At 48.0% G+C, this 24963-nt stretch overlaps 1 protein-coding gene and 1 long non-coding RNA gene across 8 annotated transcripts in view; one reads left to right on the top strand and one right to left on the bottom strand.

Moving 5' to 3' along the window:
* The window catches only part of BICD1 (BICD cargo adaptor 1), a 529680-nt gene that overhangs the window by 276199 nt on the left and 228518 nt on the right, over positions 1 to 24963 (bottom strand). For all 7 annotated transcript variants that reach the window (XR_010179730.1, XR_010179729.1, XM_063928866.1 and 4 more), the window contains exon 2: positions 10781 to 10993. Coding sequence is in view for 5 of the 7 variants with exons in the window: in XM_063928866.1 (XP_063784936.1) it covers positions 10781 to 10993 (213 nt within the window). In the remaining 2 variants the exon portion in view is untranslated. The remainder of the gene's footprint in view (positions 1 to 10780; positions 10994 to 24963) is intronic.
* Positions 1 to 24963, top strand: part of LOC134933561 (uncharacterized) — a 121672-nt gene that overhangs the window by 94488 nt on the left and 2221 nt on the right. Inside the window, exon 2 of the long non-coding RNA XR_010179731.1 lies at positions 22528 to 22638. This is a non-coding gene — a long non-coding RNA (uncharacterized LOC134933561). The remainder of the gene's footprint in view (positions 1 to 22527; positions 22639 to 24963) is intronic.

Raw genomic sequence — 24963 nt, 5'->3', positions numbered from 1 at the left:
CATGCTGTTTTAGCAGAAGCTAAGTCATCCACTATCTTGTTGAGGTCCTCTACAAAAAGAATGTCTCCTTAAAAGGGAGCACCTCCAGGGTTTTATTAAAATCCAGATCCACAGACCAGGATCGCAACCATAAAATCCGGCGAGCCAAAATGGATGTTCTTCTAAATTCACTCTAAAAAGCTCTTCTGAGGGCTACTTGGAGCAGCCTTGCCTGTTGTCTGCCTGCACTGCAGGCACGAACTACAAAACTGAGCTCTTGTGCACGGAGGCAGGGTTATAGAGGAGGCGGTGCTATGCATTCTGGGAACAGTCAAAGCTTTTAGCCTGTTGGTGCCTCGGATCAAGATCCTACTCTACACCCCGATGTTATTCCCTGTGGAACCCAGTGTACCCCGCTGCAGAAAAATACATAATAATAAATATGTTCTGATTGGCCAATGTTATTGGCACATATTGTTTCTCTGTTAAAGTATAAATAAACCCCTAGGACGGGCACAAGACAGATCAGTTTCGATCTGTTGAGGTTATACATAATTCTGGGTATGGTCTCCTCATTTTCTGATCTCCAACCGGTTGCTGACCATATTAGTCCTTTAAACTGGGACACTCATGAATTACACAGGTTCTGTGGCTGATTAAAACCAGGTGACATGCAGGCTCGAAGTCAGCCAGCCACAGAACCTGTGTAATTCATGAGTGTCCCAGTTTAAAGGGCTAGTATGGTCAGCCTAGGCTAAGTTCACAATTCTGACTGATGGCTGAAGCGAGTTGATAGACCAGACTGTGAGTGGTCATCGAAGCCTAACACTTATAATGGGAAATGTGATCTGGGCAAATTTATTTAAAAAAAATTGTAAAAATACCGCAGTGTGCCCTGTTATAATGACACCAGCTTCAGCAGGTGTAATCACAGGGCAGCACTGCGATGTGAGTACCTCTGCACAGCTGTGCGTGGAGCCAGCCATGCGATCAGCTATGCGTGTTCGATGGACACACATGCTGATCACTTTAAAAAAATTTTTTTTTTTAAATCATACTTACCCGTCCAGGAGACGGTGATCCGTGCTCCGGTGGGCACGGCTGGCCATCAGGAACTCCAGCTGCTGTGTGGTGATTCATGGAGGCAGTGGTCACCTGGAGGGGGTCTCGACTTGGTGCAGGGGGTAGTTGCGTCGGGGGAAGGGGTGTGGGGGGGGGGGGGGGGGGGGCGGGATCCAGTGGTGGCGGTAGTGACGGACGGCAGTGCATGTGCAGCAGGCCATCTGGGTATTTTTTGCAAAAAATAACCAGATAATTTATTTATATAGCACTCACATATTCCGCAGCGCTGTACAGAGAATATTTGCCCATTCACATCAGTCCCTGCCCCAGTGGAGCTTACAATCTATATTCCCTACCACATGTACACGCATTCACACTAGGGTTACTTTTTTTTGGGGAAGCCAGTTAACCTACCTGTATATTTTGGATTGTGGGAGGAAACCAGAATACCCAGAGGAAACCCACGCAAGTATGGGGAGAATATACAAACTCCACACAGTTAGGGCCATGGTGGGAATTGAACCCATCACCTCAGTGCTGTGAGGCAGTAATGCTAACCATTACACCATCCATACTGCCCTAATAATGCTGCATTTGCAGGGACAGAGCTTCCTTGCAAGCAAGTGTAGTATTATTCTCAGGTCTAAGCAAATAACAGCGTGTGGTGGAATCTTTCATTCAAATATATCTTCAGCTAGTTTTTTATTAACCCACCCGCTGATGTAATACCTTCTAGAATATTCTCCAGCTTTATACACATATTAGGATATTTTGCAAAGAGAGATAGAGTATCCATAAACATTTATCAACTTTGGCAAGGTTTATCGTTGTTTTGATGTTGTGGCCTTGGTCATGCACGGGAACACAATGGAGTTCCTTTTCAGAGACGCAACCTTGTGGAGGAGTTACCTTACTGGGAGCTAATTCCGGGTCTGATGAGTGCACCGGATGCACAGTGGACGTGTTCTCAGAAGTAACTTGTTTTAGCAAAAAATGTCTTAAAGGGCGATACTGCTGTGTATTGTCTGTATAAAGGTCACACACCCTACTGCATGGTTATAGTTCTATCTACTGTGTTGAATATAATCTAGATTATAATATTGGTTATGATACTGAATATAAAATATTTAATGTCCTGCATTATATATTTGACGTGTTTATGTCATCTGGCAGAGGCGTTTTCATTTGCTGCTCATGGACATAGCATAGAGCTGGTCCCTGGGAACGGTTTCTGAGGGCAAAACAGAGCTATCTCCTACCCACGGGCAACCAAACCTTCAACTCCACCTGATGATAGGAAGGCATGGCTAGAAAGCATAAAAGAAAGCCAGAATAATACAACTGTGTAAAGTTTGCAAGACATCTTGTACTGGCAAATAAAAGCAAAGCATCTTATGTAGGGTGGTCTCTTGGAGTCTCCAATAGTCACTTTTTCTATAAGAGGTGGAACCTAATGCTGAAGAGCCAAACATAACTTCTGACCTGCAATATATGCACACATTGCTTCCTGGAAGTTGCTTCATACACAGTGAAATGTCTCCAAATCAAAGTTTATTAGTTATTGACTTATATATTGATAATACATTTCCCTAAATGATTAATACTGTGGACGCACATGACTATACCAATAAAATGCTCAACGCAATCTGAAAGCCAACCACTAAACCTGGCAGCTTTCTGACAGCCATAAGTTAACGGTCTGTAGAGTGCAGCAATATATTGCAAATAAGGTCAAGTCTTCTTGGCTGTGCTACCAGGGACTACTGATGAGGAAGGTAGATGGGCAAACATTAGTGTGATTCTGCAATAAAGCCAATGTTACTCCATTTTGTTATATTCAATAGATTATAAGCTTACTTTAGCATTAATATATGATATGCTTAAATATGCTGGGGAGATGGAAAGTACAGAAGGATGAAATGTTCAGTTGGCAAAAAGAGGAACTTGTGGGTAAGCCATTTCTGAGAGATAGGGCAAAAAGAGGAATTTGTGGGTAAGCCATTTCTGAGAGATAGAGCAAAAAAGAGGAACAAGACCGTTATCAGGAAGAGGACACAACCCTGAGGTTAAACTGTAAACTCCACTTAGCCTTTTAGAACAAGTATAAATATGTGTAGGTAAGAAACAATAATATTGACTACACCAGGCTCTGTGTGTGATCATTTGATTTCTCCAGCTAGCTGCACGGCACTTAAAATTCTGTCCACAGGTGGTTCTGAATACAAAAGACACGCTGTTGTTGGAGTCCTCTCAGAGAAGGCTGAGGCTAAAGGAGGTCTACCTCCAACACTGAGAGCCCAGTATATTAATATTTTCAAATGCACCCAATTGCCGGCTCAAATCTCCATCTAACTTCAAATCAACACGCCGCAGTTACAACTATGGGGTACATTTACTAAAGCTTCTAAAACAGAGAATTGGTGATGTTACCCTTAGCAATTAATCAGACGCTGTCTATCATTTCTCTATTGCCTTCTAGAAAATGATAGACAGGATCTGATTGGGCAACATCACCAATTCTCTGTTTTAGAAGCTTTAGTAAAATTTACCCCTAAAATACGTTGCCCCCTCTACCTAATCATTACAAGCAAGCTGCCTTCCCTAGGTCTCTGCTGCTTCTATAATACAAGACGGGCAAATTAATTTTGCTATTCAATATAAAGATGCGGTGGTGAGTGTATGAGCGGGAGGAATAATTGAGAGCCGGTGTCTCTTGATTGGCCTGTGATTAGGGTGACTCATCAGGCACACACCATCGATGGGCGATGGTTTTTAACCATCGGAAGAATTCCATCCATGGTTGGTTGCCACAACACTGCCGCAAATACATTTACTTTCGCCATCAAACCTCCAGCGGTGATGTAACACAAAGGTCCTTCCCCTTCCATGGAAAAACCTTCAACTGGCTTCAAAACAACGACACTTGTGATGGGCTTCCCGCTTCCAAATCTCGCCCCAGACAACCAATTAAACCTGTTTTTAGCTGGAGGTGTCAAGGAATCGGAGGAGCCAGAAAGCAGCCCCCATGCTCCACCTTAGAATACATTTCTTTATGATTATTTTTCCACTCGAATGCAGCAGAAACAATGGGCCTGAGTTGTAAGCTGTGCCGATGTTTTTGCAGTTGAGTGATTACCGGTAATCTGCACGTGTCTAAGTTGTGCTGTGCATGCATTAAGGTACATTACTATAGTCGTACCCTGTGACCCTTTATTCGCAGTGTGATTGACAGACAGGGACCTTTTGTGGGCGCTAACGGTGATTGGCAGAAAAAAACGCATTTTCAGGACGTGTGATCAGTGGCGTCGAGAGGGGGGGAGTGGGTACAAATGACCCAGGCCCGAGCTGCTGGAGAGGCCCGGGCCCGATACCCGGCCCCCTCCTATACCTGTGCTGTTGTGGGCATCAGCAGCACCATCTTGCTGGTGATCTCTTTTGGAAGACGGTGCTGCACATAGAAAGCAAAGACTCTGGCTCTTTGCTCTCTAGTGGTCAGCGTCACCTTCTTAAATATCACTGGGAAGATGGCGCTGGCTGGAGAGGAGGGACCCGCTTCCTGATAAAGTAAGGTAGGAAGCCCATGCAACCCATGTGTGAAAATTGCGCCACCCTGTGGAGTGCGGAGGCGGCCCCGCAATTATATTATTATTAAAATATTTTACTAGTAAAAGGCATCATCACTCCCCCTTTTTTAAGCCACACCCCTTTACCGAGGCCCGGCATGGTCCTCTACGGCCCTGCGTATCACAGCCTGCATCTGTGATCCCGTACGCAATAAAAATGGCTTCAGTACAGGCGGCCATTCTGCGCGGCTAGAAGGAAACACAGAAGGCCGATTACCGAAGGATCTGCGACAGCCCCTGCGTCTTTGTACGCGGTTGCTTTGTTCGGTAAAGTTGCCAGTGGGCGTCTCAAAATAAATCCCAGGGTCTGCTTCATTTGCATATTTTCGCACATCCTCTGGGACCAATACAGTGAATATTAATTTACCAAGTAAAAAAAAAAAAAGAATCGTGTGAAGTTCTCACTTGAATATGACTTTAATAAGACTGTTGCGCTAGTCTGATCAGTCTGTCTCTCCATCTATGTACAGGCTTCTCGGTATTGCATCAGATTTCATTTGGCAAATGGAATTATGTTCCAGGATCACAGAGACTCGTTCTGTTTAATGTGCAAATACATCTATACGTGTATGTCAGCTAATATAACCAACCGGGCTCATTATAGAATTCAGATCGGGCAACTCTGCTTAACAAACGTTTTCTGTAGTTCCTAAAGCCAGTTGTGGCCGCAGACACTTAGGACCTTTCGGCTTGCATTGATTCTCAGTGCATTAGGACAGAACAGAATGACATTTCATCTCTCAGGTCATGGTTTTGTGCCAGTTCTCTCATTACCTGACATTATGGTAGATACTTGCAAATCAGTTCCCAGCACTAAGATCGTTCCTGCAGTCTCCTGCGCTGTAATCAGGACAGCGAATGGGGCTAAGACGTGTGTAATGGGGACGCTGATTTCCTAATAATGGCAGACATTTGCTACATCAGAGGGGGCTGTAGATCATTGGACATGCTGGCATTTTATTTTGAGCTATGACAAGTAAAATTCCAGCAGACTTATGTCTCATACATAGGATTGCCATACCATGGGGGTCACAGAACCCCGCAGCGCGGTTTGCCAATGGAGGTTGTGTGGGCACACACATTGCAGTCGCATTGATGCGACTGCACCGTGATTGACATCAGTGAGCATACGTGGGGTGGCAATGTGGAATTGGAGGGGGGGGGCGACCATTTTCAGGGCGTCACGCGCAGCTGCACCGATTAAAAAAAATGGCGGTCGACCGCCTGACGTCAACCTTAGTTCCGATGCATCTGCAATCTAATTGCAGACGCATTGGTAGGTGGCATTATACATGCTGGGCAGCCTCGCCCTGTGCTGGGTGGCCCCCAGCATGTGAGGAGATGGACGCAGATCTGGCTGCGTATACATGCGATCTGCGTATATTTATGAATGAGCTCCTATATGTAAATGGCAATATGCAATGCAGAAATCAGAGATGGTCGCTGGAGGGTATAAACAAGGTGGCTGCAAAAAGCACCATTATCCCCTCAACGCCTGTATCACTCCCTAGTATACCTCCTCCCACATCAAACTATACAACTCTGCACAATATTACGCAATATTACGCAAACAAAGTTATACACAACACTACACAGACATAACTTCATTGCAAGCTGCAGTGGACAATAAGGAGACCTAGGTACTGTATATAGTTATAGAATCACTAAAACTTGGCAGAGAAAAACTTGTGAGCACATAAGACTCTCAGCCTGTGGCTTTAAAGGGGGAGGCATTTGATATGTTGGCTGTCAAGATCCCGGCACTCACCATTCCGTCGCCGGAATCCCGACAGCCGGCATACCGACAACTATTCTCCCTCTTTGGGTGTCCACGATACCCCTGGAGGGAGAATAAATAGCGTAGCACGCGTAGCCAGTATGCTGGGCGCCGGGATCCCAAGCGCCGGCATAACGTAGTAGACCCCTTTAAGGTACATCTGACTAGGGTCAGCACATGGTTATAAATCTTCATTTCATGCTCATCCACATGTCTTCAGTTTTGAATAAGGTAGAAACAGAATACTTTTAATCGGCCAGATAATCGGAATTGTCACAGCAGTACAGAGTATTTTAGTGGATAATGCACTGATCTTCTGGGGGCAGTGACATGATATGAGGAGGGGAATGGAGGCAGCAGGAAGCCGCAGACTGAGAGTTATATAGAGGGAGGAGCAGGGACCCCAGCAGTACAGAGTATATCAGGAGATGAGTGATGTGTCAGTGAGGACAGGGCTGCATGTGACAGGGGCAATGACATGATATGAGGAGGGGTATGGAGGCAGCAGGAAGCCGCAGACTGAGAGTTATATAGAGGGAGGAGCAGGGACCCCAGCAGTACAGAGTATATCAGCAGATGAGTGATGTGTCAGTGAGGACAGGGCTGCATGTGACAGGGGCAGTGACATGATATGAGGAGGGGAATGGAGGCAACAGGAAGCCACAGACTGAGAGTTATATAGTGGGAGGAGCAGTGTCCCCAGCAGCACAGAGTATATCAGGAGATGAGTAATACGTTAGAAAGGACAGGGTGGCATGTGACAGGGGCAGTAACATGATGTGAGGAGGGGAATGGAGGCAGCAGGAAGCCACAGACTGAGAGTTATATAGTGGGAGGAGCAGGGTTACCCAGCAGCACAGAGTATATCAGGAGATGAGTGATGTGTCAGTGAGGACAGGGCTGCATGTGACAGGGGCAGTGACATGATGTGAGGAGGGGAATGGAGGCAGCAGGAAGCCACAGACTGAGCGTTATATAGTGGGAGGAGCAGGGTCCCAAAGCAGCACAGAGTGTATCAGGAGATGAGTGATGTGTCAGTGAGGACAGGGCTGCATGTGACAGGGGCAGTGACATGATGTGAGGAGGGGAATGGAGGCAGCAGGAAGCCGCAGACTGAGAGTTATATAGTGGGAGGAGCAGGGTCCCAAAGCAGCACAGAGTGTATCAGGAGATGAGTGATGTGTCAGTGAGGACAGGGCTGCATGTGACAGGGGCAGTGACATGATGTGAGGAGGGGAATGGAGGCAGCAGGAAGCCACAGACTGAGCGTTATATAGTGGGAGGAGCAGGGTCCCAAAGCAGCACAGAGTGTATCAGGAGATGAGTGATGTGTCAGTGAGGACAGGGCTGCATGTGACAGGGGCAGTGACATGATGTAAGGAGGGGAATGGAGGCAGCAGGAAGCCGCAGACTGAGAGTTATATAGTGGGAGGAGCAGGGTACCCCAGCAGTACAGAGTATATCAGGAGATGAGTGATGTGTCAGTGAGGACAGGGCTGCATGTGACAGGGGCAGTGACATGATGTGAGGAGGGGAATGGAGGCAGCAGGAAGCCACAGACTGAGAGTTATATAGTGGGAGGAGCAGTGTCCCCAGCAGCACAGAGTATATCAGGAGATGGGGGATGTCTCAGTGAGGACAGGGCTGCATGTGACAGGGGCAGTGACATGATGTGAGGAGGGGAATGGAGGCAGCAGGAAGCCACAGACTGAGCGTTATATAGTGGGAGGAGCAGGGTCCCAAAGCAGCACAGAGTGTATCAGGAGATGAGTGATGTGTCAGTGAGGACAGGGCTGCATGTGACAGGGGCAGTGACATGATATGAGGAGGGGTATGGAGGCAGCAGGAAGCCGCAGACTGAGAGTTATATAGTGGGAGGAGCAGGGTACCCCAGCAGTACAGAGTATATCAGGAGATGAGTGATGTGTCAGTGAGGACAGGGCTGCATGTGACAGGGGCAGTGACATGATGTGAGGAGGGGAATGGAGGCAGCAGGAAGCCACAGACTGAGCGTTATATAGTGGGAGGAGCAGGGTCCCAAAGCAGCACAGAGTGTATCAGGAGATGAGTGATGTGTCAGTGAGGACAGGGCTGCATGTGACAGGGGCAGTGACATGATGTAAGGAGGGGAATGGAGGCAGCAGGAAGCCGCAGACTGAGAGTTATATAGTGGGAGGAGCAGGGTACCCCAGCAGTACAGAGTATATCAGGAGATGAGTGATGTGTCAGTGAGGACAGGGCTGCATGTGACAGGGGCAGTGACATGATGTGAGGAGGGGAATGGAGGCAGCAGGAAGCCACAGACTGAGAGTTATATAGTGGGAGGAGCAGTGTCCCCAGCAGCACAGAGTATATCAGGAGATGGGGGATGTCTCAGTGAGGACAGGGCTGCATGTGACAGGGGCAGTGACATGATGTGAGGAGGGGAATGGAGGCAACAGGAAGCCACAGACTGAGAGTTATATAGTGGGAGGAGCAGTGTCCCCAGCAGCACAGAGTATATCAGGAGATGAGTAATACGTTAGAAAGGACAGGGTGGCATGTGACAGGGGCAGTAACATGATGTGAGGAGGGGAATGGAGGCAGCAGGAAGCCACAGACTGAGAGTTATATAGTGGGAGGAGCAGGGTTACCCAGCAGCACAGAGTATATCAGGAGATGAGTGATGTGTCAGTGAGGACAGGGCTGCATGTGACAGGGGCAGTGACATGATGTGAGGAGGGGAATGGAGGCAGCAGGAAGCCACAGACTGAGCGTTATATAGTGGGAGGAGCAGGGTCCCAAAGCAGCACAGAGTGTATCAGGAGATGAGTGATGTGTCAGTGAGGACAGGGCTGCATGTGACAGGGGCAGTAACATGATGTGAGGAGGGGAATGGAGGCAGCAGGAAGCCACAGACTGAGAGTTATATAGTGGGAGGAGCAGGGTTACCCAGCAGTACAGAGTATATCAGGAGATGAGGGATGTGTCAGTGAGGACAGGGCTGCATGTGACAGGGGCAGTGACATGATGTGAGGAGGGGAATGGAGGCAGCAGGAAGCCACAGACTGAGAGTTATATAGTGGAAGGAGCAGGGTCCGCAGCAGCACAGAGTATATCAGGAGATGAGAGATGTGTCAGTGAGGACAGGGCTGCATGTGACGGGGGCAGTGACATGATGTGAAGAGGGGAATGGAGGCAGCAGGAAGCCACAGACTGAGAGTTATATAGTGGAAGGAGCAGGGTCCGCAGCAGCACAGAGTATATCAGGAGATGAGAGATGTGTCAGTGAGGACAGGGCTGCATGTGACAGGGGCAGTGACATGATGTGAGGAGGGGAATGGAGGCAGCAGGAAGCTGCTGACTGAGTTATATAATTGAAGGAGAAGGGTCCCCCAGCAGCACAGAGTATATTTATCATTTATTTATTAGCAGTTTCTTATATAGCGCAGCATATTCTGTTGCGCTTTACAATTAGAACAACAGCAATAGAACAAAACTGGGTAAAAACAGACAGACATAGAGGTAGGAAGGCCCTGCTCCCTGCTCTCTTCGTGCTCAGGACCTGGAAGTGACATAACGAGAGAGCAGGAGAGAACTTCCGCCCTTACAGCACCTGAATGTTTTCTCCGTTTGTTTGAGGTTTTTTGTTTTTTCTATGCACCATTGGACCCTCGTGGGCTGGCTTAGCTCGCCACGCTTCGGGCTCGGTGTCTCGCTTCGCTCACCACAGGTCACTATTCCAAATAGTTTGTGACATGGACCCAGGGGCTTATGGGAAAGGTCCTCTCCACGAAGGGAAACTAGACGCTACCCTGCTCGCAAGTGTATCAGTAGATGAGTGATGTGTCTGTGAGGACAGGGCTGCATGTGACAAGAGAAATGTCATGATATGAGGAGGAGAATGGAAGTAGCAGGAAGCCACAGACTGAAAGTTATATAGTGGGAGGAGCAGGGTCAACAGCAGCACAGAGTATGTCAGGAGATGAGTAATGTTTAGTGAGGACGGGGCTGCATGTGACGGGGGCAGTGAGGCGGGGAATGGAGGCAGCAGAAAGCTACAGTATGAATATTACATAGAGGAAGGTGCAGGATCCTCCCAGCAGCACAGAGTAGTGATGTCAGGATTTTGTGAAAGTAATGCTGGATGATTGTGGTGTAAAGTTCACCTCTGAGCAGGGCCCTCTTACCTCATGTGTTTATCCTTTTCTTAATTTAATAATCCTCAAATTCCCAAATCCAGCAGTCTTCTGCCACCTGATACTTATCTCAGTGTCATCTGCTGATGTAGCTATGTTTATTTGCCCTGTACTCGTCCTATGTTGATGCATCCAATGCAATGAATTAGTATATAAGTTACCTCTTTTAAGTCTTGGACAAGGGCAGTGAGACGCTCATTTTCCCCTTGGACATTGGTGATGATGGCTCTGCTCTGCCTCACGTCGTTCTGCATCTCCAGGATTCTCCCCAGGTAATACTCCTCCTTGGATGCTGACTCCTGCAGTAAGGTCTCCTCCCGAGTCTCACCATCTTCTGCAACCTTGCGGTGAACGGTGAAGGACTGTCCGAAGGCCTAAGAAATAGAGATTCAAGTTTTGATTACAATCAAATAGATATTATATATTAAGAGAGCCCCGTCCTCCTCCTGCACTCTGATTGGTGGATGACCTGTGCCATCCTCCAATCAATGTTCTGCCACACAGGAGAGGCCCTCCCACCTCCCTTGGATATGTCACTGTGATATATAGTATATACACACTTAATTACATGGTGTTAAAAAGATACATTAAAGCAACAGTCCTATAGTTGTGGAAAGCCAACATAGATCATGTAAAGCATGGGTCTTCCAATGGCGTCCCTCCAGCTGCTGTGGAACTACACGTCCCAGCCAGTGCCGTATCTATAATGGGTGCAGTGTGTGCGGTGCACACAAGCCCCTGAGTCCCGGGGGGACACACCGCACACACTGCACCCATTTCTCTTATACTTACCTTTTTGGAGTCCACCGCTGACCGTGTGCGGGCCCCCTCCTCTCCTGTAGCCGTCACCGCCGCTGCTAGCGCACTGACCACTAGAGACTCTGGCACAGTGCCAGAGTCTACAGCGCATGCGCAGGACTCCGAAAAAATGGTGTGGCGGCCATTTTTATAAGTCCTGCGCATTAGCTGTAGACTCTGGCACTGTCCCAGAGTCTCTAGTGGTCAGTGCGCTAGCAGCGGCGCAACGGCTACGTGATAGGAGGGGGCCCACACACAGAGTCTGCACACGGGTCCCCTCCTCTCTAGAGACGCCCCTGGTCCCAGCATGCCCTGCCTGAGTTTTGGCATGCCTTAATAGCAAAACTATGGCAGTGCATGCTGGGATGTGTAGTTCCACAGCAGCTGGAGGGCCGCAGGTTGAAGACCCATGATGTAAAGCATGATGTAAAGCATGATCAACACAGAGGACTCGTGGACACTCACTCAGGTTAGAGGAGAGGAGATTCCGCACAATACGGCGTAAAGGCTTTTTCACGGTAAGGACAATACGTGTTTGGAATTCTCTGCCTGAGGGAGTTGTAATGGCGGAATCTGTCAACACCTTTAAGAATGGGTTAGATAAATTCCTAATGGATAAGGATATCCAGGGGTATGGTGCATAGTCATGCATTATAGTTACTATAAATAGGGATAAAATATAACGGCTGACAGCAGCATCAGTCAGAAATTTTAGTCAAATCATCATGCATAGGAGACCACAAATAGGTTGAACTCGATGGACAATTGTCTTTTTTCAACCTCAGATACTATGTTACTATGTGGAATTACTATTACACGTTATGCCTCAAAATGTAACAAAATACGCTGAGCTTTACAGAGAACACTAGAGATGAGCGCCGGAAATTTTTCGGGTTTTGTGTTTTGGTTTTGGGTTCGGTTCCGCGGCCGTGTTTTGGGTTCGACCGCGTTTTGGCAAAACCTCACCGAATTTTTTTTGTCGGATTCGGGTGTGTTTTGGATTCGGGTGTTTTTTTCCAAAAAACCTAAAAAACAGCTTAAATCATAGAATTTGGCGGTCATTTTGATCCCAAAGTATTATTAACCTCAAAAACCATAATTTCCACTCATTTTCAGTCTATTCTGAATACCTCACACCTCACAATATTATTTTTAGTCCTAAAATTTGCACCGAGGTCGCTGTGTGAGTAAGATAAGCGACCCTAGTGGCCGACACAAACACCGGGCCCATCTAGGAGTGGCACTGCAGTGTCACGCAGGATGGCCCTTCCAAAAAACCCTCCCCAAACAGCACATGACGCAAAGAAAAAAAGAGGCGCAATGAGGTAGCTGTGTGAGTAAGATTAGCGACCCTAGTGGCCGACACAAACACCGGGCCCATCTAGGAGTGGCACTGCAGTGTCACGCAGGATGTCCCTTCCAAAAAACCCTCCCCAAACAGCACATGACGCAAAGAAAAAAAGAGGCGCAATGAGGTAGCTGTGTGAGTAAGATAAGCGACCCTAGTGGCCGACACAAACACCGGGCCCATCTAGGAGTGTCACTGCAGTGTCACGCAGGATGTCCCTTCCAAAAAACCCTCCCCAAACAGCACATGACGCAAAGAAAAAAAGAGGCGCAATGAGGTAGCTGTGTGAGTAAGATAAGCGACCCTAGTGGCCGACACAAACACCGGGCCCATCTAGGAGTGGCACTGCAGTGTCACGCAGGATGTCCCTTCCAAAAAACCCTCCCCAAACAGCACATGACGCAAAGAAAAAGAAAAGAAAAAAGAGGTGCAAGATGGAATTGTCCTTGGGCCCTCCCACCCACCCTTATGTTGTATAAACAGGACATGCACACTTTAACCAACCCATCATTTCAGTGACAGGGTCTGCCACACGACTGTGACTGATATGACGGGTTGGTTTGGACCCCCACCAAAAAAGAAGCAATTAATCTCTCCTTGCACAAACTGGCTCTACAGAGGCAAGATGTCCACCTCATCATCATCCTCCGATATATCACCGTGTACATCCCCCTCCTCACAGATTATCAATTCGTCCCCACTGGAATCCACCATCTCAGCTCCCTGTGTACTTTGTGGAGGCAATTGCTGCTGGTCAATGTCTCCACGGAGGAATTGATTATAATTCATTTTAATGAACATCATCTTCTCCACATTTTCTGGATGTAACCTCGTACGCCGATTGCTGACAAGGTGAGCGGCGGCACTAAACACTCTTTCGGAGTACACACTTGTGGGAGGGCAACTTAGGTAGAATAAAGCCAGTTTGTGCAAGGGCCTCCAAATTGCCTCTTTTTCCTGCCAGTATAAGTACGGACTGTGTGACGTGCCTACTTGGATGCGGTCACTCATATAATCCTCCACCATTCTTTCAATGGGGAGAGAATCATATGCAGTGACAGTAGACGACATGTCCGTAATCGTTGTCAGGTCCTTCAGTCCGGACCAGATGTCAGCATCAGCAGTCGCTCCAGACTGCCCTGCATCACCGCCAGCGGGTGGGCTCGGAATTCTGAGCCTTTTCCTCGCACCCCCAGTTGCGGGAGAATGTGAAGGAGGAGATGTTGTTGACAGGTCGCGTTCCGCTTGACTTGACAATTTACTCACCAGCAGGTGTTTACTTTGAACCCCAGCAGACTTGTGTCTGCCGGAAAGAGAGATCCAAGGTAGGCTTTAAATCTAGGATCGAGCACGGTGGCCAAAATGTAGTGCTCTGATTTCAACAGATTGACCACCCGTGAATCCTTGCTAAGCGAATTAAGGGCTCCATCCACAAGTCCCACATGCCTAGCGGAATCGCTCCGTGTTAGCTCCTCCTTCAATGTCTCCAGCTTCTTCTGCAAAAGCCTGATGAGGGGAATGACCTGACTCAGGCTGGCAGTGTCTGAACTGACTTCACGTGTGGCAAGTTCAAAGGGCATCAGAACCTTGCACAACGTTGAAATCATTCTCCACTGCGCTTGAGACAGGTGCATCCCACCTCCTATATCGTGCTCAATTGTATAGGCTTGAATGGCCTTTTGCTGCTCCTCCAACCTCTGAAGCATATACAGGGTTGAATTCCACCTCGTTACCACTTCTTGCTTCAGATGATGGCAGGGCAGGTTCAGTAGTTTTTGGTGGTGCTCCAGTTTTCTGTACGTGGTGCCTGTACGCCGAAAGTGTCCCGCAATTCTTCTGGCCACCGACAGCATCTCTTGCACGCCCCTGTCGTTTTTTAAAAAATTCTGCACCACCAAATTCAAGGTATGTGCAAAACATGGGACGTGCTGGAATTTGCCCATATTTAATGCACACACAATATTGCTGGCGTTGTCCGATGCCACAAATCCACAGGAGAGTCCAATTGGGGTAAGCCATTCCGCGATGATCTTCCTCAGTTGCCGTAAGAGGTTTTCAGCTGTGTGCGTATTCTGGAAACCGGTGATACAAAGCGTAGCCTGCCTAGGAAAGAGTTGGCGTTTGCGAGATGCTGCTACTGGTGCCGCCGCTGCTGTTCTTGCGGCGGGAGTCCATACATCTACCCAGTGGGCTGTCACAGTCATATAGTCCTGACCCTGCCCTGCTCCACTTGTCCACATGTCCGTGGTTAAGTGGACATTGGGTACAACTGCATTTTTTAGGACACTGGTGAGTCTTTTTCTGACGTCCGTGTACATTCTCGGTATCGCCTGCCTAGAGAAGTGGAACCTAGATGGTATTTGGTAACGGGGGCACACTACCTCAAGAAATTGTCTAGTTCCCTGTGAACTAACGGCGGATACCGGACGCACGTCTAACACCAACATAGTTGTCAAGGCCTCAGTTATCCGCTTTGCAACAGGATGACTGCTGTGATATTTCATCTTCCTCGCAAAGGACTGTTGGACAGTCAATTGCTTGGTGGAAGTAGTAAAAGTGTGCTTACGACTTCCCTTCTGGGATGACCATCGACTCCCAGCAGCAACAACAGCAGCGCCAGCAGCAGTAGGCGTTACACGCAAGGATGCATCGGAGGAATCCCAGGCAGGAGAGGACTCGTCAGAATTGCCAGTGACATTGCCTGCAGGACTATTGGCATTCCTGGGGAAGGAGGAAATTGACACTGAGGGAGTTGGTGGGGTGGTTTGCGTGAGCTTGGTTACAAGAGGAAGGGATTTACTGGTCAGTGGACTGCTTCCGCTGTCACCCAAAGTTTTTGAACTTGTCACTGACTTATTATGAATGCGCTGCAGGTGACGTATAAGGGAGGATGTTCCGAGGTGGTTAACGTCCTTACCCCTACTTATTACAGCTTGACAAAGGGAACACACGGCTTGACACCTGTTGTCCGCATTTCTGGTGAAATACTTCCACACCGAAGAGCTGATTTTTTTGGTATTTTCACCAGGCATGTCAACGGCCATATTCCTACCACGGACAACAGGTGTCTCCCCGGGTGCCTGACTTAAACAAACCACCTCACCATCAGAATCCTCCTGGTCAATTTCCTCCCCAGCGCCAGCAACACCCATATCCTCCTCATCCTGGTGTACTTCAACACTGACATCTTCAATCTGACTATCAGGAACTGGACTGCGGGTGCTCCTTCCATCACTTGCAGGGGGCGTGCAAATGGTGGAAGGCGCATGCTCTTCACGTCCAGTGTTGGGAAGGTCAGGCATCGCAACCGACACAATTGGAGTCGGACTCTCCTTGTGGATTTGGGATTTCGAAGAACGCACAGTTCTTTGCGGTGCTACTGCTTTTGCCAGCTTTAGTCTTTTCATTTTTCTAGCGAGAGGCTGAGTGCTTCCATCCTCATGTGAAGCTGAACCACTAGCCATGAACATAGGCCAGGGCCTCAGCCGTTCCTTGCCACTCCGTGTGGTAAATGGCATATTGGCAAGTTTACGCTTCTCCTCCGACAATTTTATTTTAGGTTTTGGAGTCCTTTTTTTACTGATATTTGGTGTTTTGGATTTGACATGCTCTGTACTATGACATTGGGCATCGGCCTTGGCAGACGACGTTGCTGGCATTTCATCGTCTCGGCCATGACTAGTGGCAGCAGCTTCAGCACGAGGTGGAAGTGGATCTTGATCTTTCCCTAATTTTGGAACCTCAACATTTTTGTTCTCCATATTTTAATAGGCACAACTAAAAGGCACCTCAGGTAAACAATGGAGATGGATGGATTGGATACTAGTATACAATTATGGACGGGCTGCCGAGTGCCGACACAGAGGTAGCCACAGCCGTGAACTACCGCACTGTACTGTGTCTGCTGCTAATATATAGACTGGTTGATAAAGAGATAGTATACTCGTAACTAGTATGTATGTATAAAGAAAGAAAAAAAACCACGGTTAGGTGGTATATACAATTATGGACGGGCTGCCGAGTGCCGACACAGAGGTAGCCACAGCCGTGAACTACCGCACTGTACTGTGTCTGCTGCTAATATATAGACTGGTTGATAAAGAGATAGTATACTCGTAACTAGTATGTATGTATAAAGAAAGAAAAAAAAACCACGGTTAGGTGGTATATACAATTATGGACGGGCTGCCGAGTGCCGACACAGAGGTAGCCACAGCCGTGAACTACCGCACTGTACTGTGTCTGCTGCTAATATATAGACTGGTTGATAAAGAGATAGTATACTCGTAACTAGTATGTATGTATAAAGAAAGAAAAAAAAACCACGGTTTGGTGGTATATACAATTATGGACGGGCTGCCGAGTGCCGACACAGAGGTAGCCACAGCCGTGAACTACCGCACTGTACTGTGTCTGCTGCTAATATATAGACTGGTTGATAAAGAGATAGTATACTCGTAACTAGTATGTATGTATAAAGAAAGAAAAAAAACCACGGTTAGGTGGTATATACAATTATGGACGGGCTGCCGAGTGCCGACACAGAGGTAGCCACAGCCGTGAACTACCGCACTGTACTGTGTCTGCTGCTAATATATAGACTGGTTGATAAAGAGACAGTATACTCGTAACTAGTATGTATGTATAAAGAAAGAAAAAAAAACCACGGTTAGGTGGTATATACAATTATGGACGGGCTGCCGAGTGCCGACACAGAGGTAGCCACAGCCGTGAACTACCGCACTGTACTGTGTCTGCTGCTAATATATAGACTGGTTGATAAAGAGATAGTATACTCGTAACTAGTATGTATGTATAAAGAAAGAAAAAAAAACCACGGTTAGGTGGTATATACAATTATGGACGGGCTGCCGAGTGCCGACACAGAGGTAGCCACAGCCGTGAACTACCGCACTGTACTGTGTCTGCTGCTAATATAGACTGGTTGATAAAGAGATAGTATACTCGTAACTAGTATGTATGTATAAAGAAAGAAAAAAAAACCACGGTTAGGTGGTATATACAATTATGGACGGGCTGCCGAGTGCCGACACAGAGGTAGCCACAGCCGTGAACTACCGCACTGTACTGTGTCTGCTGCTAATATAGACTGGTTGATAAAGAGATAGTATACTCGTAACTAGTATGACTATAAAGAAAGAAAAAAAAACCACGGTTAGGTGGTATATACAATTATGGACGGGCTGCCGAGTGCCGACACAGAGGTAGCCACAGCCGTGAACTACCGCACTGTACTGTGTCTGCTGCTAATATATAGACTGGTTGATAAAGAGATAGTATACTCGTAACTAGTATGTATGTATAAAGAAAGAAAAAAAAACCACGGTTAGGTGGTATATACAATTATGGACGGGCTGCCGAGTGCCGACACAGAGGTAGCCACAGCCGTGAACTACCGCACTGTACTGTGTCTGCTGCTAATATAGACTGGTTGATAAAGAGATAGTATACTCGTAACTAGTATGTATGTATAAAGAAAGAAAAAAAAACCACGGTTAGGTGGTATATACAATTATGGACGGGCTGCCGAGTGCCGACACAGAGGTAGCCACAGCCGTGAACTACCGCACTGTACTGTGTCTGCTGCTAATATATAGACTGGTTGATAAAGAGATAGTATACTCGTAACTAGTATGTATGTATAAAGAAAGAAAAAAAAACCACGGTTAGGTGGTATATACAATTATGGACGGGCTGCCGAGTGCCGACACAGAGGTAGCCACAGCCGTGAACTACCGCACTGTACTGTGTCTGCTGCTAATATATAGACTGGTTGATAAAGAGATAGTATACTCGTAACTAGTATGTATGTATAAAGAAAGAAAAAAAAACCACGGTTAGGTGGTATATACAATTATGGACGGGCTGCCGAGTGCCGACACAGAGGTAGCCACAGCCGTGAACTACCGCACTGTGCTGTGTCTGCTGCTAATATAGACTGGTTGATAAAGAGATAGTATACTCGTAACTAGTATGTATGTATAAAGAAAGAAAAAAAAACCACGGTTAGGTGGTATATACAATTATGGACGGGCTGCCGAGTGCCGACACAGAGGTAGCCACAGCCGTGAACTACCGCACTGTACTGTGTCTGCTGCTAATATAGACTGGTTGATAAAGAGATAGTATACTCGTAACTAGTATGACTATAAAGAAAGAAAAAAAAACCACGGTTAGGTGGTATATACAATTATGGACGGGCTGCCGAGTGCCGACACAGAGGTAGCCACAGCCGTGAACTACCGCACTGTACTGTGTCTGCTGCTAATATAGACTGGTTGATAAAGAGATAGTATACTACTAATATTATATATACTGGTGGTCAGGTCACTGGTCACTAGTCACACTGGCAGTGGCACTCCTGCAGCAAAAGTGTGCACTGTTTAATTTTAATATAATATTATGTACTCCTGGCTCCTGCTATAACCTATAACTGGCACTGCAGTGCTCCCCAGTCTCCCCCACAATTATAAGCTGTGTGAGCTGAGCACAGTCAGATATATATATACATTGATGCAGCACACTGGGCTGAGCAGTGCACACAGATATGGTATGTGACTGAGTCACTGTGTGTATCGTTTTTTTCAGGCAGAGAACGGATATATTGAATAAAACAAACAACTGCACTGTCTGGTGGTCACTGTGGTCGTCAGTCACTAAACTCTGCACTCTCTTCTACAGTATCACAGCCTCAGGTCAATCTCTCTCTCTCTCTCTCTCTCTCTCAACCCTAATCTAAATGGAGAGGACGCCAGCCACGTCCTCTCCCTATCAATCTCAATGCACGTGTGAAAATGGCGGCGACGCGCGGCTCCTTATATAGAATCCGAGTCTCGCGAGAATCCGACAGCGTCATGATGACGTTTGGGCGCGCTCGGGTTAACCGAGCAAGGCGGGAGGATCCGAGTCTGCTCGGACCCGTGAAAAAAACATGAAGTTCGTGCGGGTTCGGATTCAGAGAAACCGAACCCGCTCATCTCTAGAGAACACTAACAATACACATTCATTTAACCTCTGCCCTAGTGAAGCTTACGATGTAACAGTCTCAGGCAGAGCCGGATTAAGGGGGGGGGCCCGGGGGATACGTACCCCGGGCCCCCCTTTCCAAAAGGGCCCCCTGCTACACCGCAGATCGGATTTCTCTTCCGATCCGATCTGCGGTGCTGTGCTCCGCTCCCCGGCTCGGCGGCTCCCTTAGAACAGATTGACATGCGGACGAGCGTCCGCATGTCAATCTGCGGTCTCCTCTCCCTCCCTGCTGTGTTGGAGGGACACGGAGCGCATCGCGCGTCTCTCGTCCCTCCCTGGCTCTCCCCCGGCCGGTCTAAGGAAGTGCCGTTCGTGAGCTCTGATTGGCTCACGAACCGGCACTTCCTGTATTAGACCAGCGGGGGAGAGCCAGGGAGGGACACAGGAGAGACGCGCGATGCGGTCCGTGTCCCTCCAACACATGGGGGGGGGGGAGCAGGCACTTGGGGCATATACCTGGCACTGTGGGGGGCAGATCTGGCACTGGGGGCATATACCTGGCACTGTGGGGGGCAGATCTGGCACTGGGGGCATATACCTGGCACTGTGGGGGGGGGGAGATCTGGCACTGGGGGCATATACCTGGCACTGTGGGGGGCAGATCTGGCACTGGGGGGCATATACCTGGCACTGTGGGGGGGAAGATCTGGCACTGGGGGCATATACCTGGCACTGTGGGGGGCAGATCTGGCACTGGGGGCATATACCTGGCACTGTGGGGGGGAAGATCTGGCACTGGGGGCATATACCTGGCACTGTGGGGGGCAGATCTGGCACTGGGGGCATATACCTGGCACTGTGGGGGCAGATCTGGCACTGGGGGCATATACCTGGCACTGTGGGGGGAAGATCTGGCACTGGAGGCATATACCTGGCACTGTGGGGGAATATCTGGCACTGGGGGCATATACCTGGCACTGTGGGGGAATATTTGGCACTGGGGGGAGCAGGCACTGAAGGGGCATATGTGGCACTGGGGGGGGGGGGGTATATGTGGCACTGGGGGCATGTACCTGGCACTGTGGGGGAATATCTGGCACTAGGGGCATATACCTGGCACTGTAGGGGAATATCTGGCACTGGGGGCATATGTGGCACTGGGAGCATGGCCCTAGCAACAAGCACTACCCCCTAGCAACGAGCATGACACCCAGTGCATGAAACCCCTGGCAACGAGCATGACACCCTGAGCATGAAAACCTCTGGCACCGTGCATGGAACCAAGAGCATGAAACCCCTGGCAACGAGCAGGTAATTTAAAAGTAATTAGAAGCCTTACTGTAGAACTTAATGTGTAATGGGCATTACGGTGTGTGGCATAATGTATCACGGACATTGCGGTGTGTGTCATAATGTATCAGGCATTACGGTGTGTTATATACTATATCACGGGCATTGTGGTATGTGGTATAATGTCTCAGGATCATTGTGGTGTGTGTCATACTGTGTCACAGACATTGTATGTACTATAATGTATCAGGTGCATTGCAGTGTGTAGCATAATGTATAACGGGCATTGCGATTCCTGTCATAATGTGTCACAGGCATTACGGTGTGTGGCATAATGTGTCTGGGGCATTACAGTGTGTGCATATTGTGTCATGTGCATTATTGTGTGTGGAATAATGTCTAAGGGCCATTGCAGTATGTGGAATAATGTATACTGGGCATTACTATAAGGAGGAAAAATGACAAATAATGTAAGGGGCATGAATCAGGATTATTTTTCTTTCCTGTGGTGGCCAACGTATGGGCGTGCAGGTTGCAAAACTGGGGTATAAGGTAGTCTTTTCCTGCCAAGCCACGCCCTCCACGCAAAGCCACGCCCATTTCGACAAAGCCACACACCCTTTTTGTTGGCGCGCGCCTGCGTCGTGCACATTTTTCTACCTTTGCTAGTGCCAATTACGGGGGGTATGGGGGGGGGGGGGGGGCGCCGAAGGATTTTTGGGCTTGGGGGAGAAAAATTTCTAGGTACGCCACTGGGCTCAGCTGTCCAATAATGTATCAATGAAACAGCCTGCGTGCCCAGCCAATGACTGAGCGGCAGGCTGCTTCATTCATACTTTATTGGACAGCTGAGCCGTCGCTCAGCTCAGCTGTCCTGTCTGTGCGCCCGCTGCTGCAGTGAGGACGGGATCCGGGGAGCACAGCACCGCAGATCGGATCGGAAGAGAGATCCGATCTGCGGTGTGGCAGGGGGTGTGCTGCTTGGGGAGGCAAATATATATATATATATGTGTGTGTATATATATATATATATGTATATGTGTGTGTATATATATATATATATATATATATATTTTTTTTTTTTTCTGCCTTCTCTATTAGGGGCCCCACTCTCTTAAGTGCCCCGGGCCCCCCATGGTCTTAATCCGGCTCTGGTCTCAGGGTGAGATTTATTAAAGCTCGGAGAGAGAAAAAGTACCAACCAATCAGCTTCTGTAATCTTACAGGCTGTGTGTGAAAAATGACAGTTAGGAGCTGATTGGTTGGTACTCTCTCTCCAAGGCTTGATAAATCTCCCCCTCAGAGAGATTACTGTGCTAACAATCTGTTTTACCACAGTTTGCAGCAATAAAAGCTGAATTAGTGCTGTAATGTATTAATCTCGTAGCAACCGGAGAGCTGATGTGAAAAAGTAGCCAATTCCGCTGTCAGCGTCACCCTGCGCCATTCCTCTGATCATCTTCTTTTTGATTTTGCCTTCAGAGTGCATGCATGAGCCGCGGAGCCCACGCCTTACACTACAACATCGTTCGATGACAGCTACTGGACAGCTATAGGAGGAGCGTCAGATCATGGCGCAGCCTGCGAAACGAGGTTGTGTCTGATGGCTTATCAGGAATCGTTACAATTAATCATAGGCCGGCGCCAATCAGCTCCTAACTGTCATGTTACAGGCTGTGTTTGAAAAATAGCAGTTAGTAGCTGATTGGCTGGTACTTTATCTCGGTCCACTTTATCTTTTATACCCCTTTCACACCGCAAAAATAACCCGGTATTGCCGAGTCGACGCAGCCATGGTCGAATTCCCGGCTTACCTGACACTGCTTTATTCCCGGGTTATTACAGGGTCATGTGCAGTGTGAACGGGTTGCCGGGTCGATGAGACCCGGGACTGGTTCACTGCACAGGGAGAGGCGGCGCGAAGAGATGATGGCATCTCCCAGCGCCACCCCCGGTGCCGGCTCCGCCCCCTCCCGCGATATCAACCCAACCTGGCATATTGCCAGGTCGGGAGGGCAGTGTGAAAGGGTCGAACGCCGGGTCCCACCTGGCATTGCGATGTGAAAGGGGTATTAGTAAATAGACCCATATGCTAGATAAATGACAGAAAATGGTTGATTGCTTTTTCTCTCACCAAGGATTGATACATCTCCCCCCATGGTCCCACAACAGCTGAAGAGACTAAAGGGTAAACGTCATCGCCAACCTGGTTTTGTCTTTTTAATGATCTTGTCTTTAAAACATGGGGCAGACCTGCTCGGAACCCACTGATTCCTGTAGTCCGCAGTCTATTTCATTTGGGTGTGGATCATTAGATCGACAGTGTCTAGGTCGACAATATTTAGGTCGACCACTATAGGTCGACAGTCACTAGGTCGACAGGGTCAGAAGGTCGATATGTTCTAGGTCGACAGGTCAAAAGGTCAACATTAGGTTTTTATGTTTTTTGGTGTTTTCTTCGTAGAGTGGGCAGTACGGGTGGTGTAATAGTTAGCATTACTGCCTCACAGCACTGAGGTCATGGGTTTGATTCCCACCATGGCCCAACTGTGTGGAGTTTGTATATTCTCCCCGTACATGCGTAGGTTTCCTCCGGGTACTCCGGTTTCCTCCCACAATCCAAAAATATACTGGTAGGTTAATTGGATCCCAACAAAAATTAACCCTAGCGTGAATGTGTCTGTGTGTACATGTGGTAGGGAATATAGATTGTAAGCTCCACTGGGGCAGGGACTGATGTGAATGGCAAAATATTCTCTGGAAAGCGCTGCGGAATATGTGTGCGCTATATAAATAACTGGTAATAATAATAATAATAAATAATAATAGAGTGACCGGGAACCCCAAATAGTGCACTGCGGGGGTAATTCTGAGTTGATCGCAGCAGGATTTTTGTTAGCAGTTGGGCAAAACCATGTGCACTGCAGGGGAGGCAGATGTAACATGTGCAGAGAGAGTTAGATTTGGGTGGGGTGTGTTCAATCTGCAATCTAAATTGCAGTGTAAAAATAAAGCAGCCAGTATTTACTCTGCACAGAAACAAAATAACCCACCCAAATCTAACTCTCTCTGCACATGTTATATCTGCCCCCCCCCCTGCAGTGCACATGGTTTTGCCCAACTGCTAACAAAAATCCTGCTGCGATCAACTCAGAATTACCCCCCGTGTCCCCTCGCATGGCGAGCGAGCTTCGGGCACGGTGCCTCGCTCCGCTACCGCTGCACTCGGCACAGTTTACTGTTCCAATCGTAGTCCACGTGGATCGTTAAGCATGAAAAAGTTCAAAAAAAAAAAAATTTGAAAAACTAATTTCGACCTTTTGACCTAGAACATGTCGACCTTCTGACCCTGTCGACCTAGTGACTGTCGACCTATAGTGGTCGACCTAAACACTGTCGATCTTCAGACCGGATCCCTTTCATTTATCCCGACATCTCCTCCATATCAGTTTAGCAGGATTCTATTATTCATATTCCATAATGATTCTGTTCTCCTAATTAGTTGACCTACACATTTCTTTCCCTTGGCAAGCGGGATTAATCTCGCAGTAGGTTCTATCTACATGGTTACATTTAATTGGCCTCACACGGGGATATTAATCCATTAAATGTCAACAAGAGAGAAATATTACATAAAGCATAAAAGCAACACTGGAATATTAGGTGGTAGGAAGCGCGTGTTTTGCTCATGTGTGTCGCGGTTTTGCTGCGTGCTCAGTGCGCGTCTGATCTAATGAGCTGCTGGTAAAATGGGCGGAGATTAAAAAGAGAGAGCGGAAGACCAGCGTATTTTCACACATATGAAAAGCAAGGACTAAATATTCCACCTCCTGCGTGAGCCGTATATGCACAAACACGCTTTCACTGTACTCAGCCAACGTTACATCGCACCCCCCTCCCCCGTCCGGCCTGTCCAGT

Source organism: Pseudophryne corroboree, chromosome 6, assembly GCF_028390025.1.
Source record: "Pseudophryne corroboree isolate aPseCor3 chromosome 6, aPseCor3.hap2, whole genome shotgun sequence".
NCBI classification, from domain to species: Eukaryota; Metazoa; Chordata; class Amphibia; order Anura; family Myobatrachidae; genus Pseudophryne; species Pseudophryne corroboree.
This window is presented reverse-complemented; position numbering and strand designations above follow the sequence as displayed.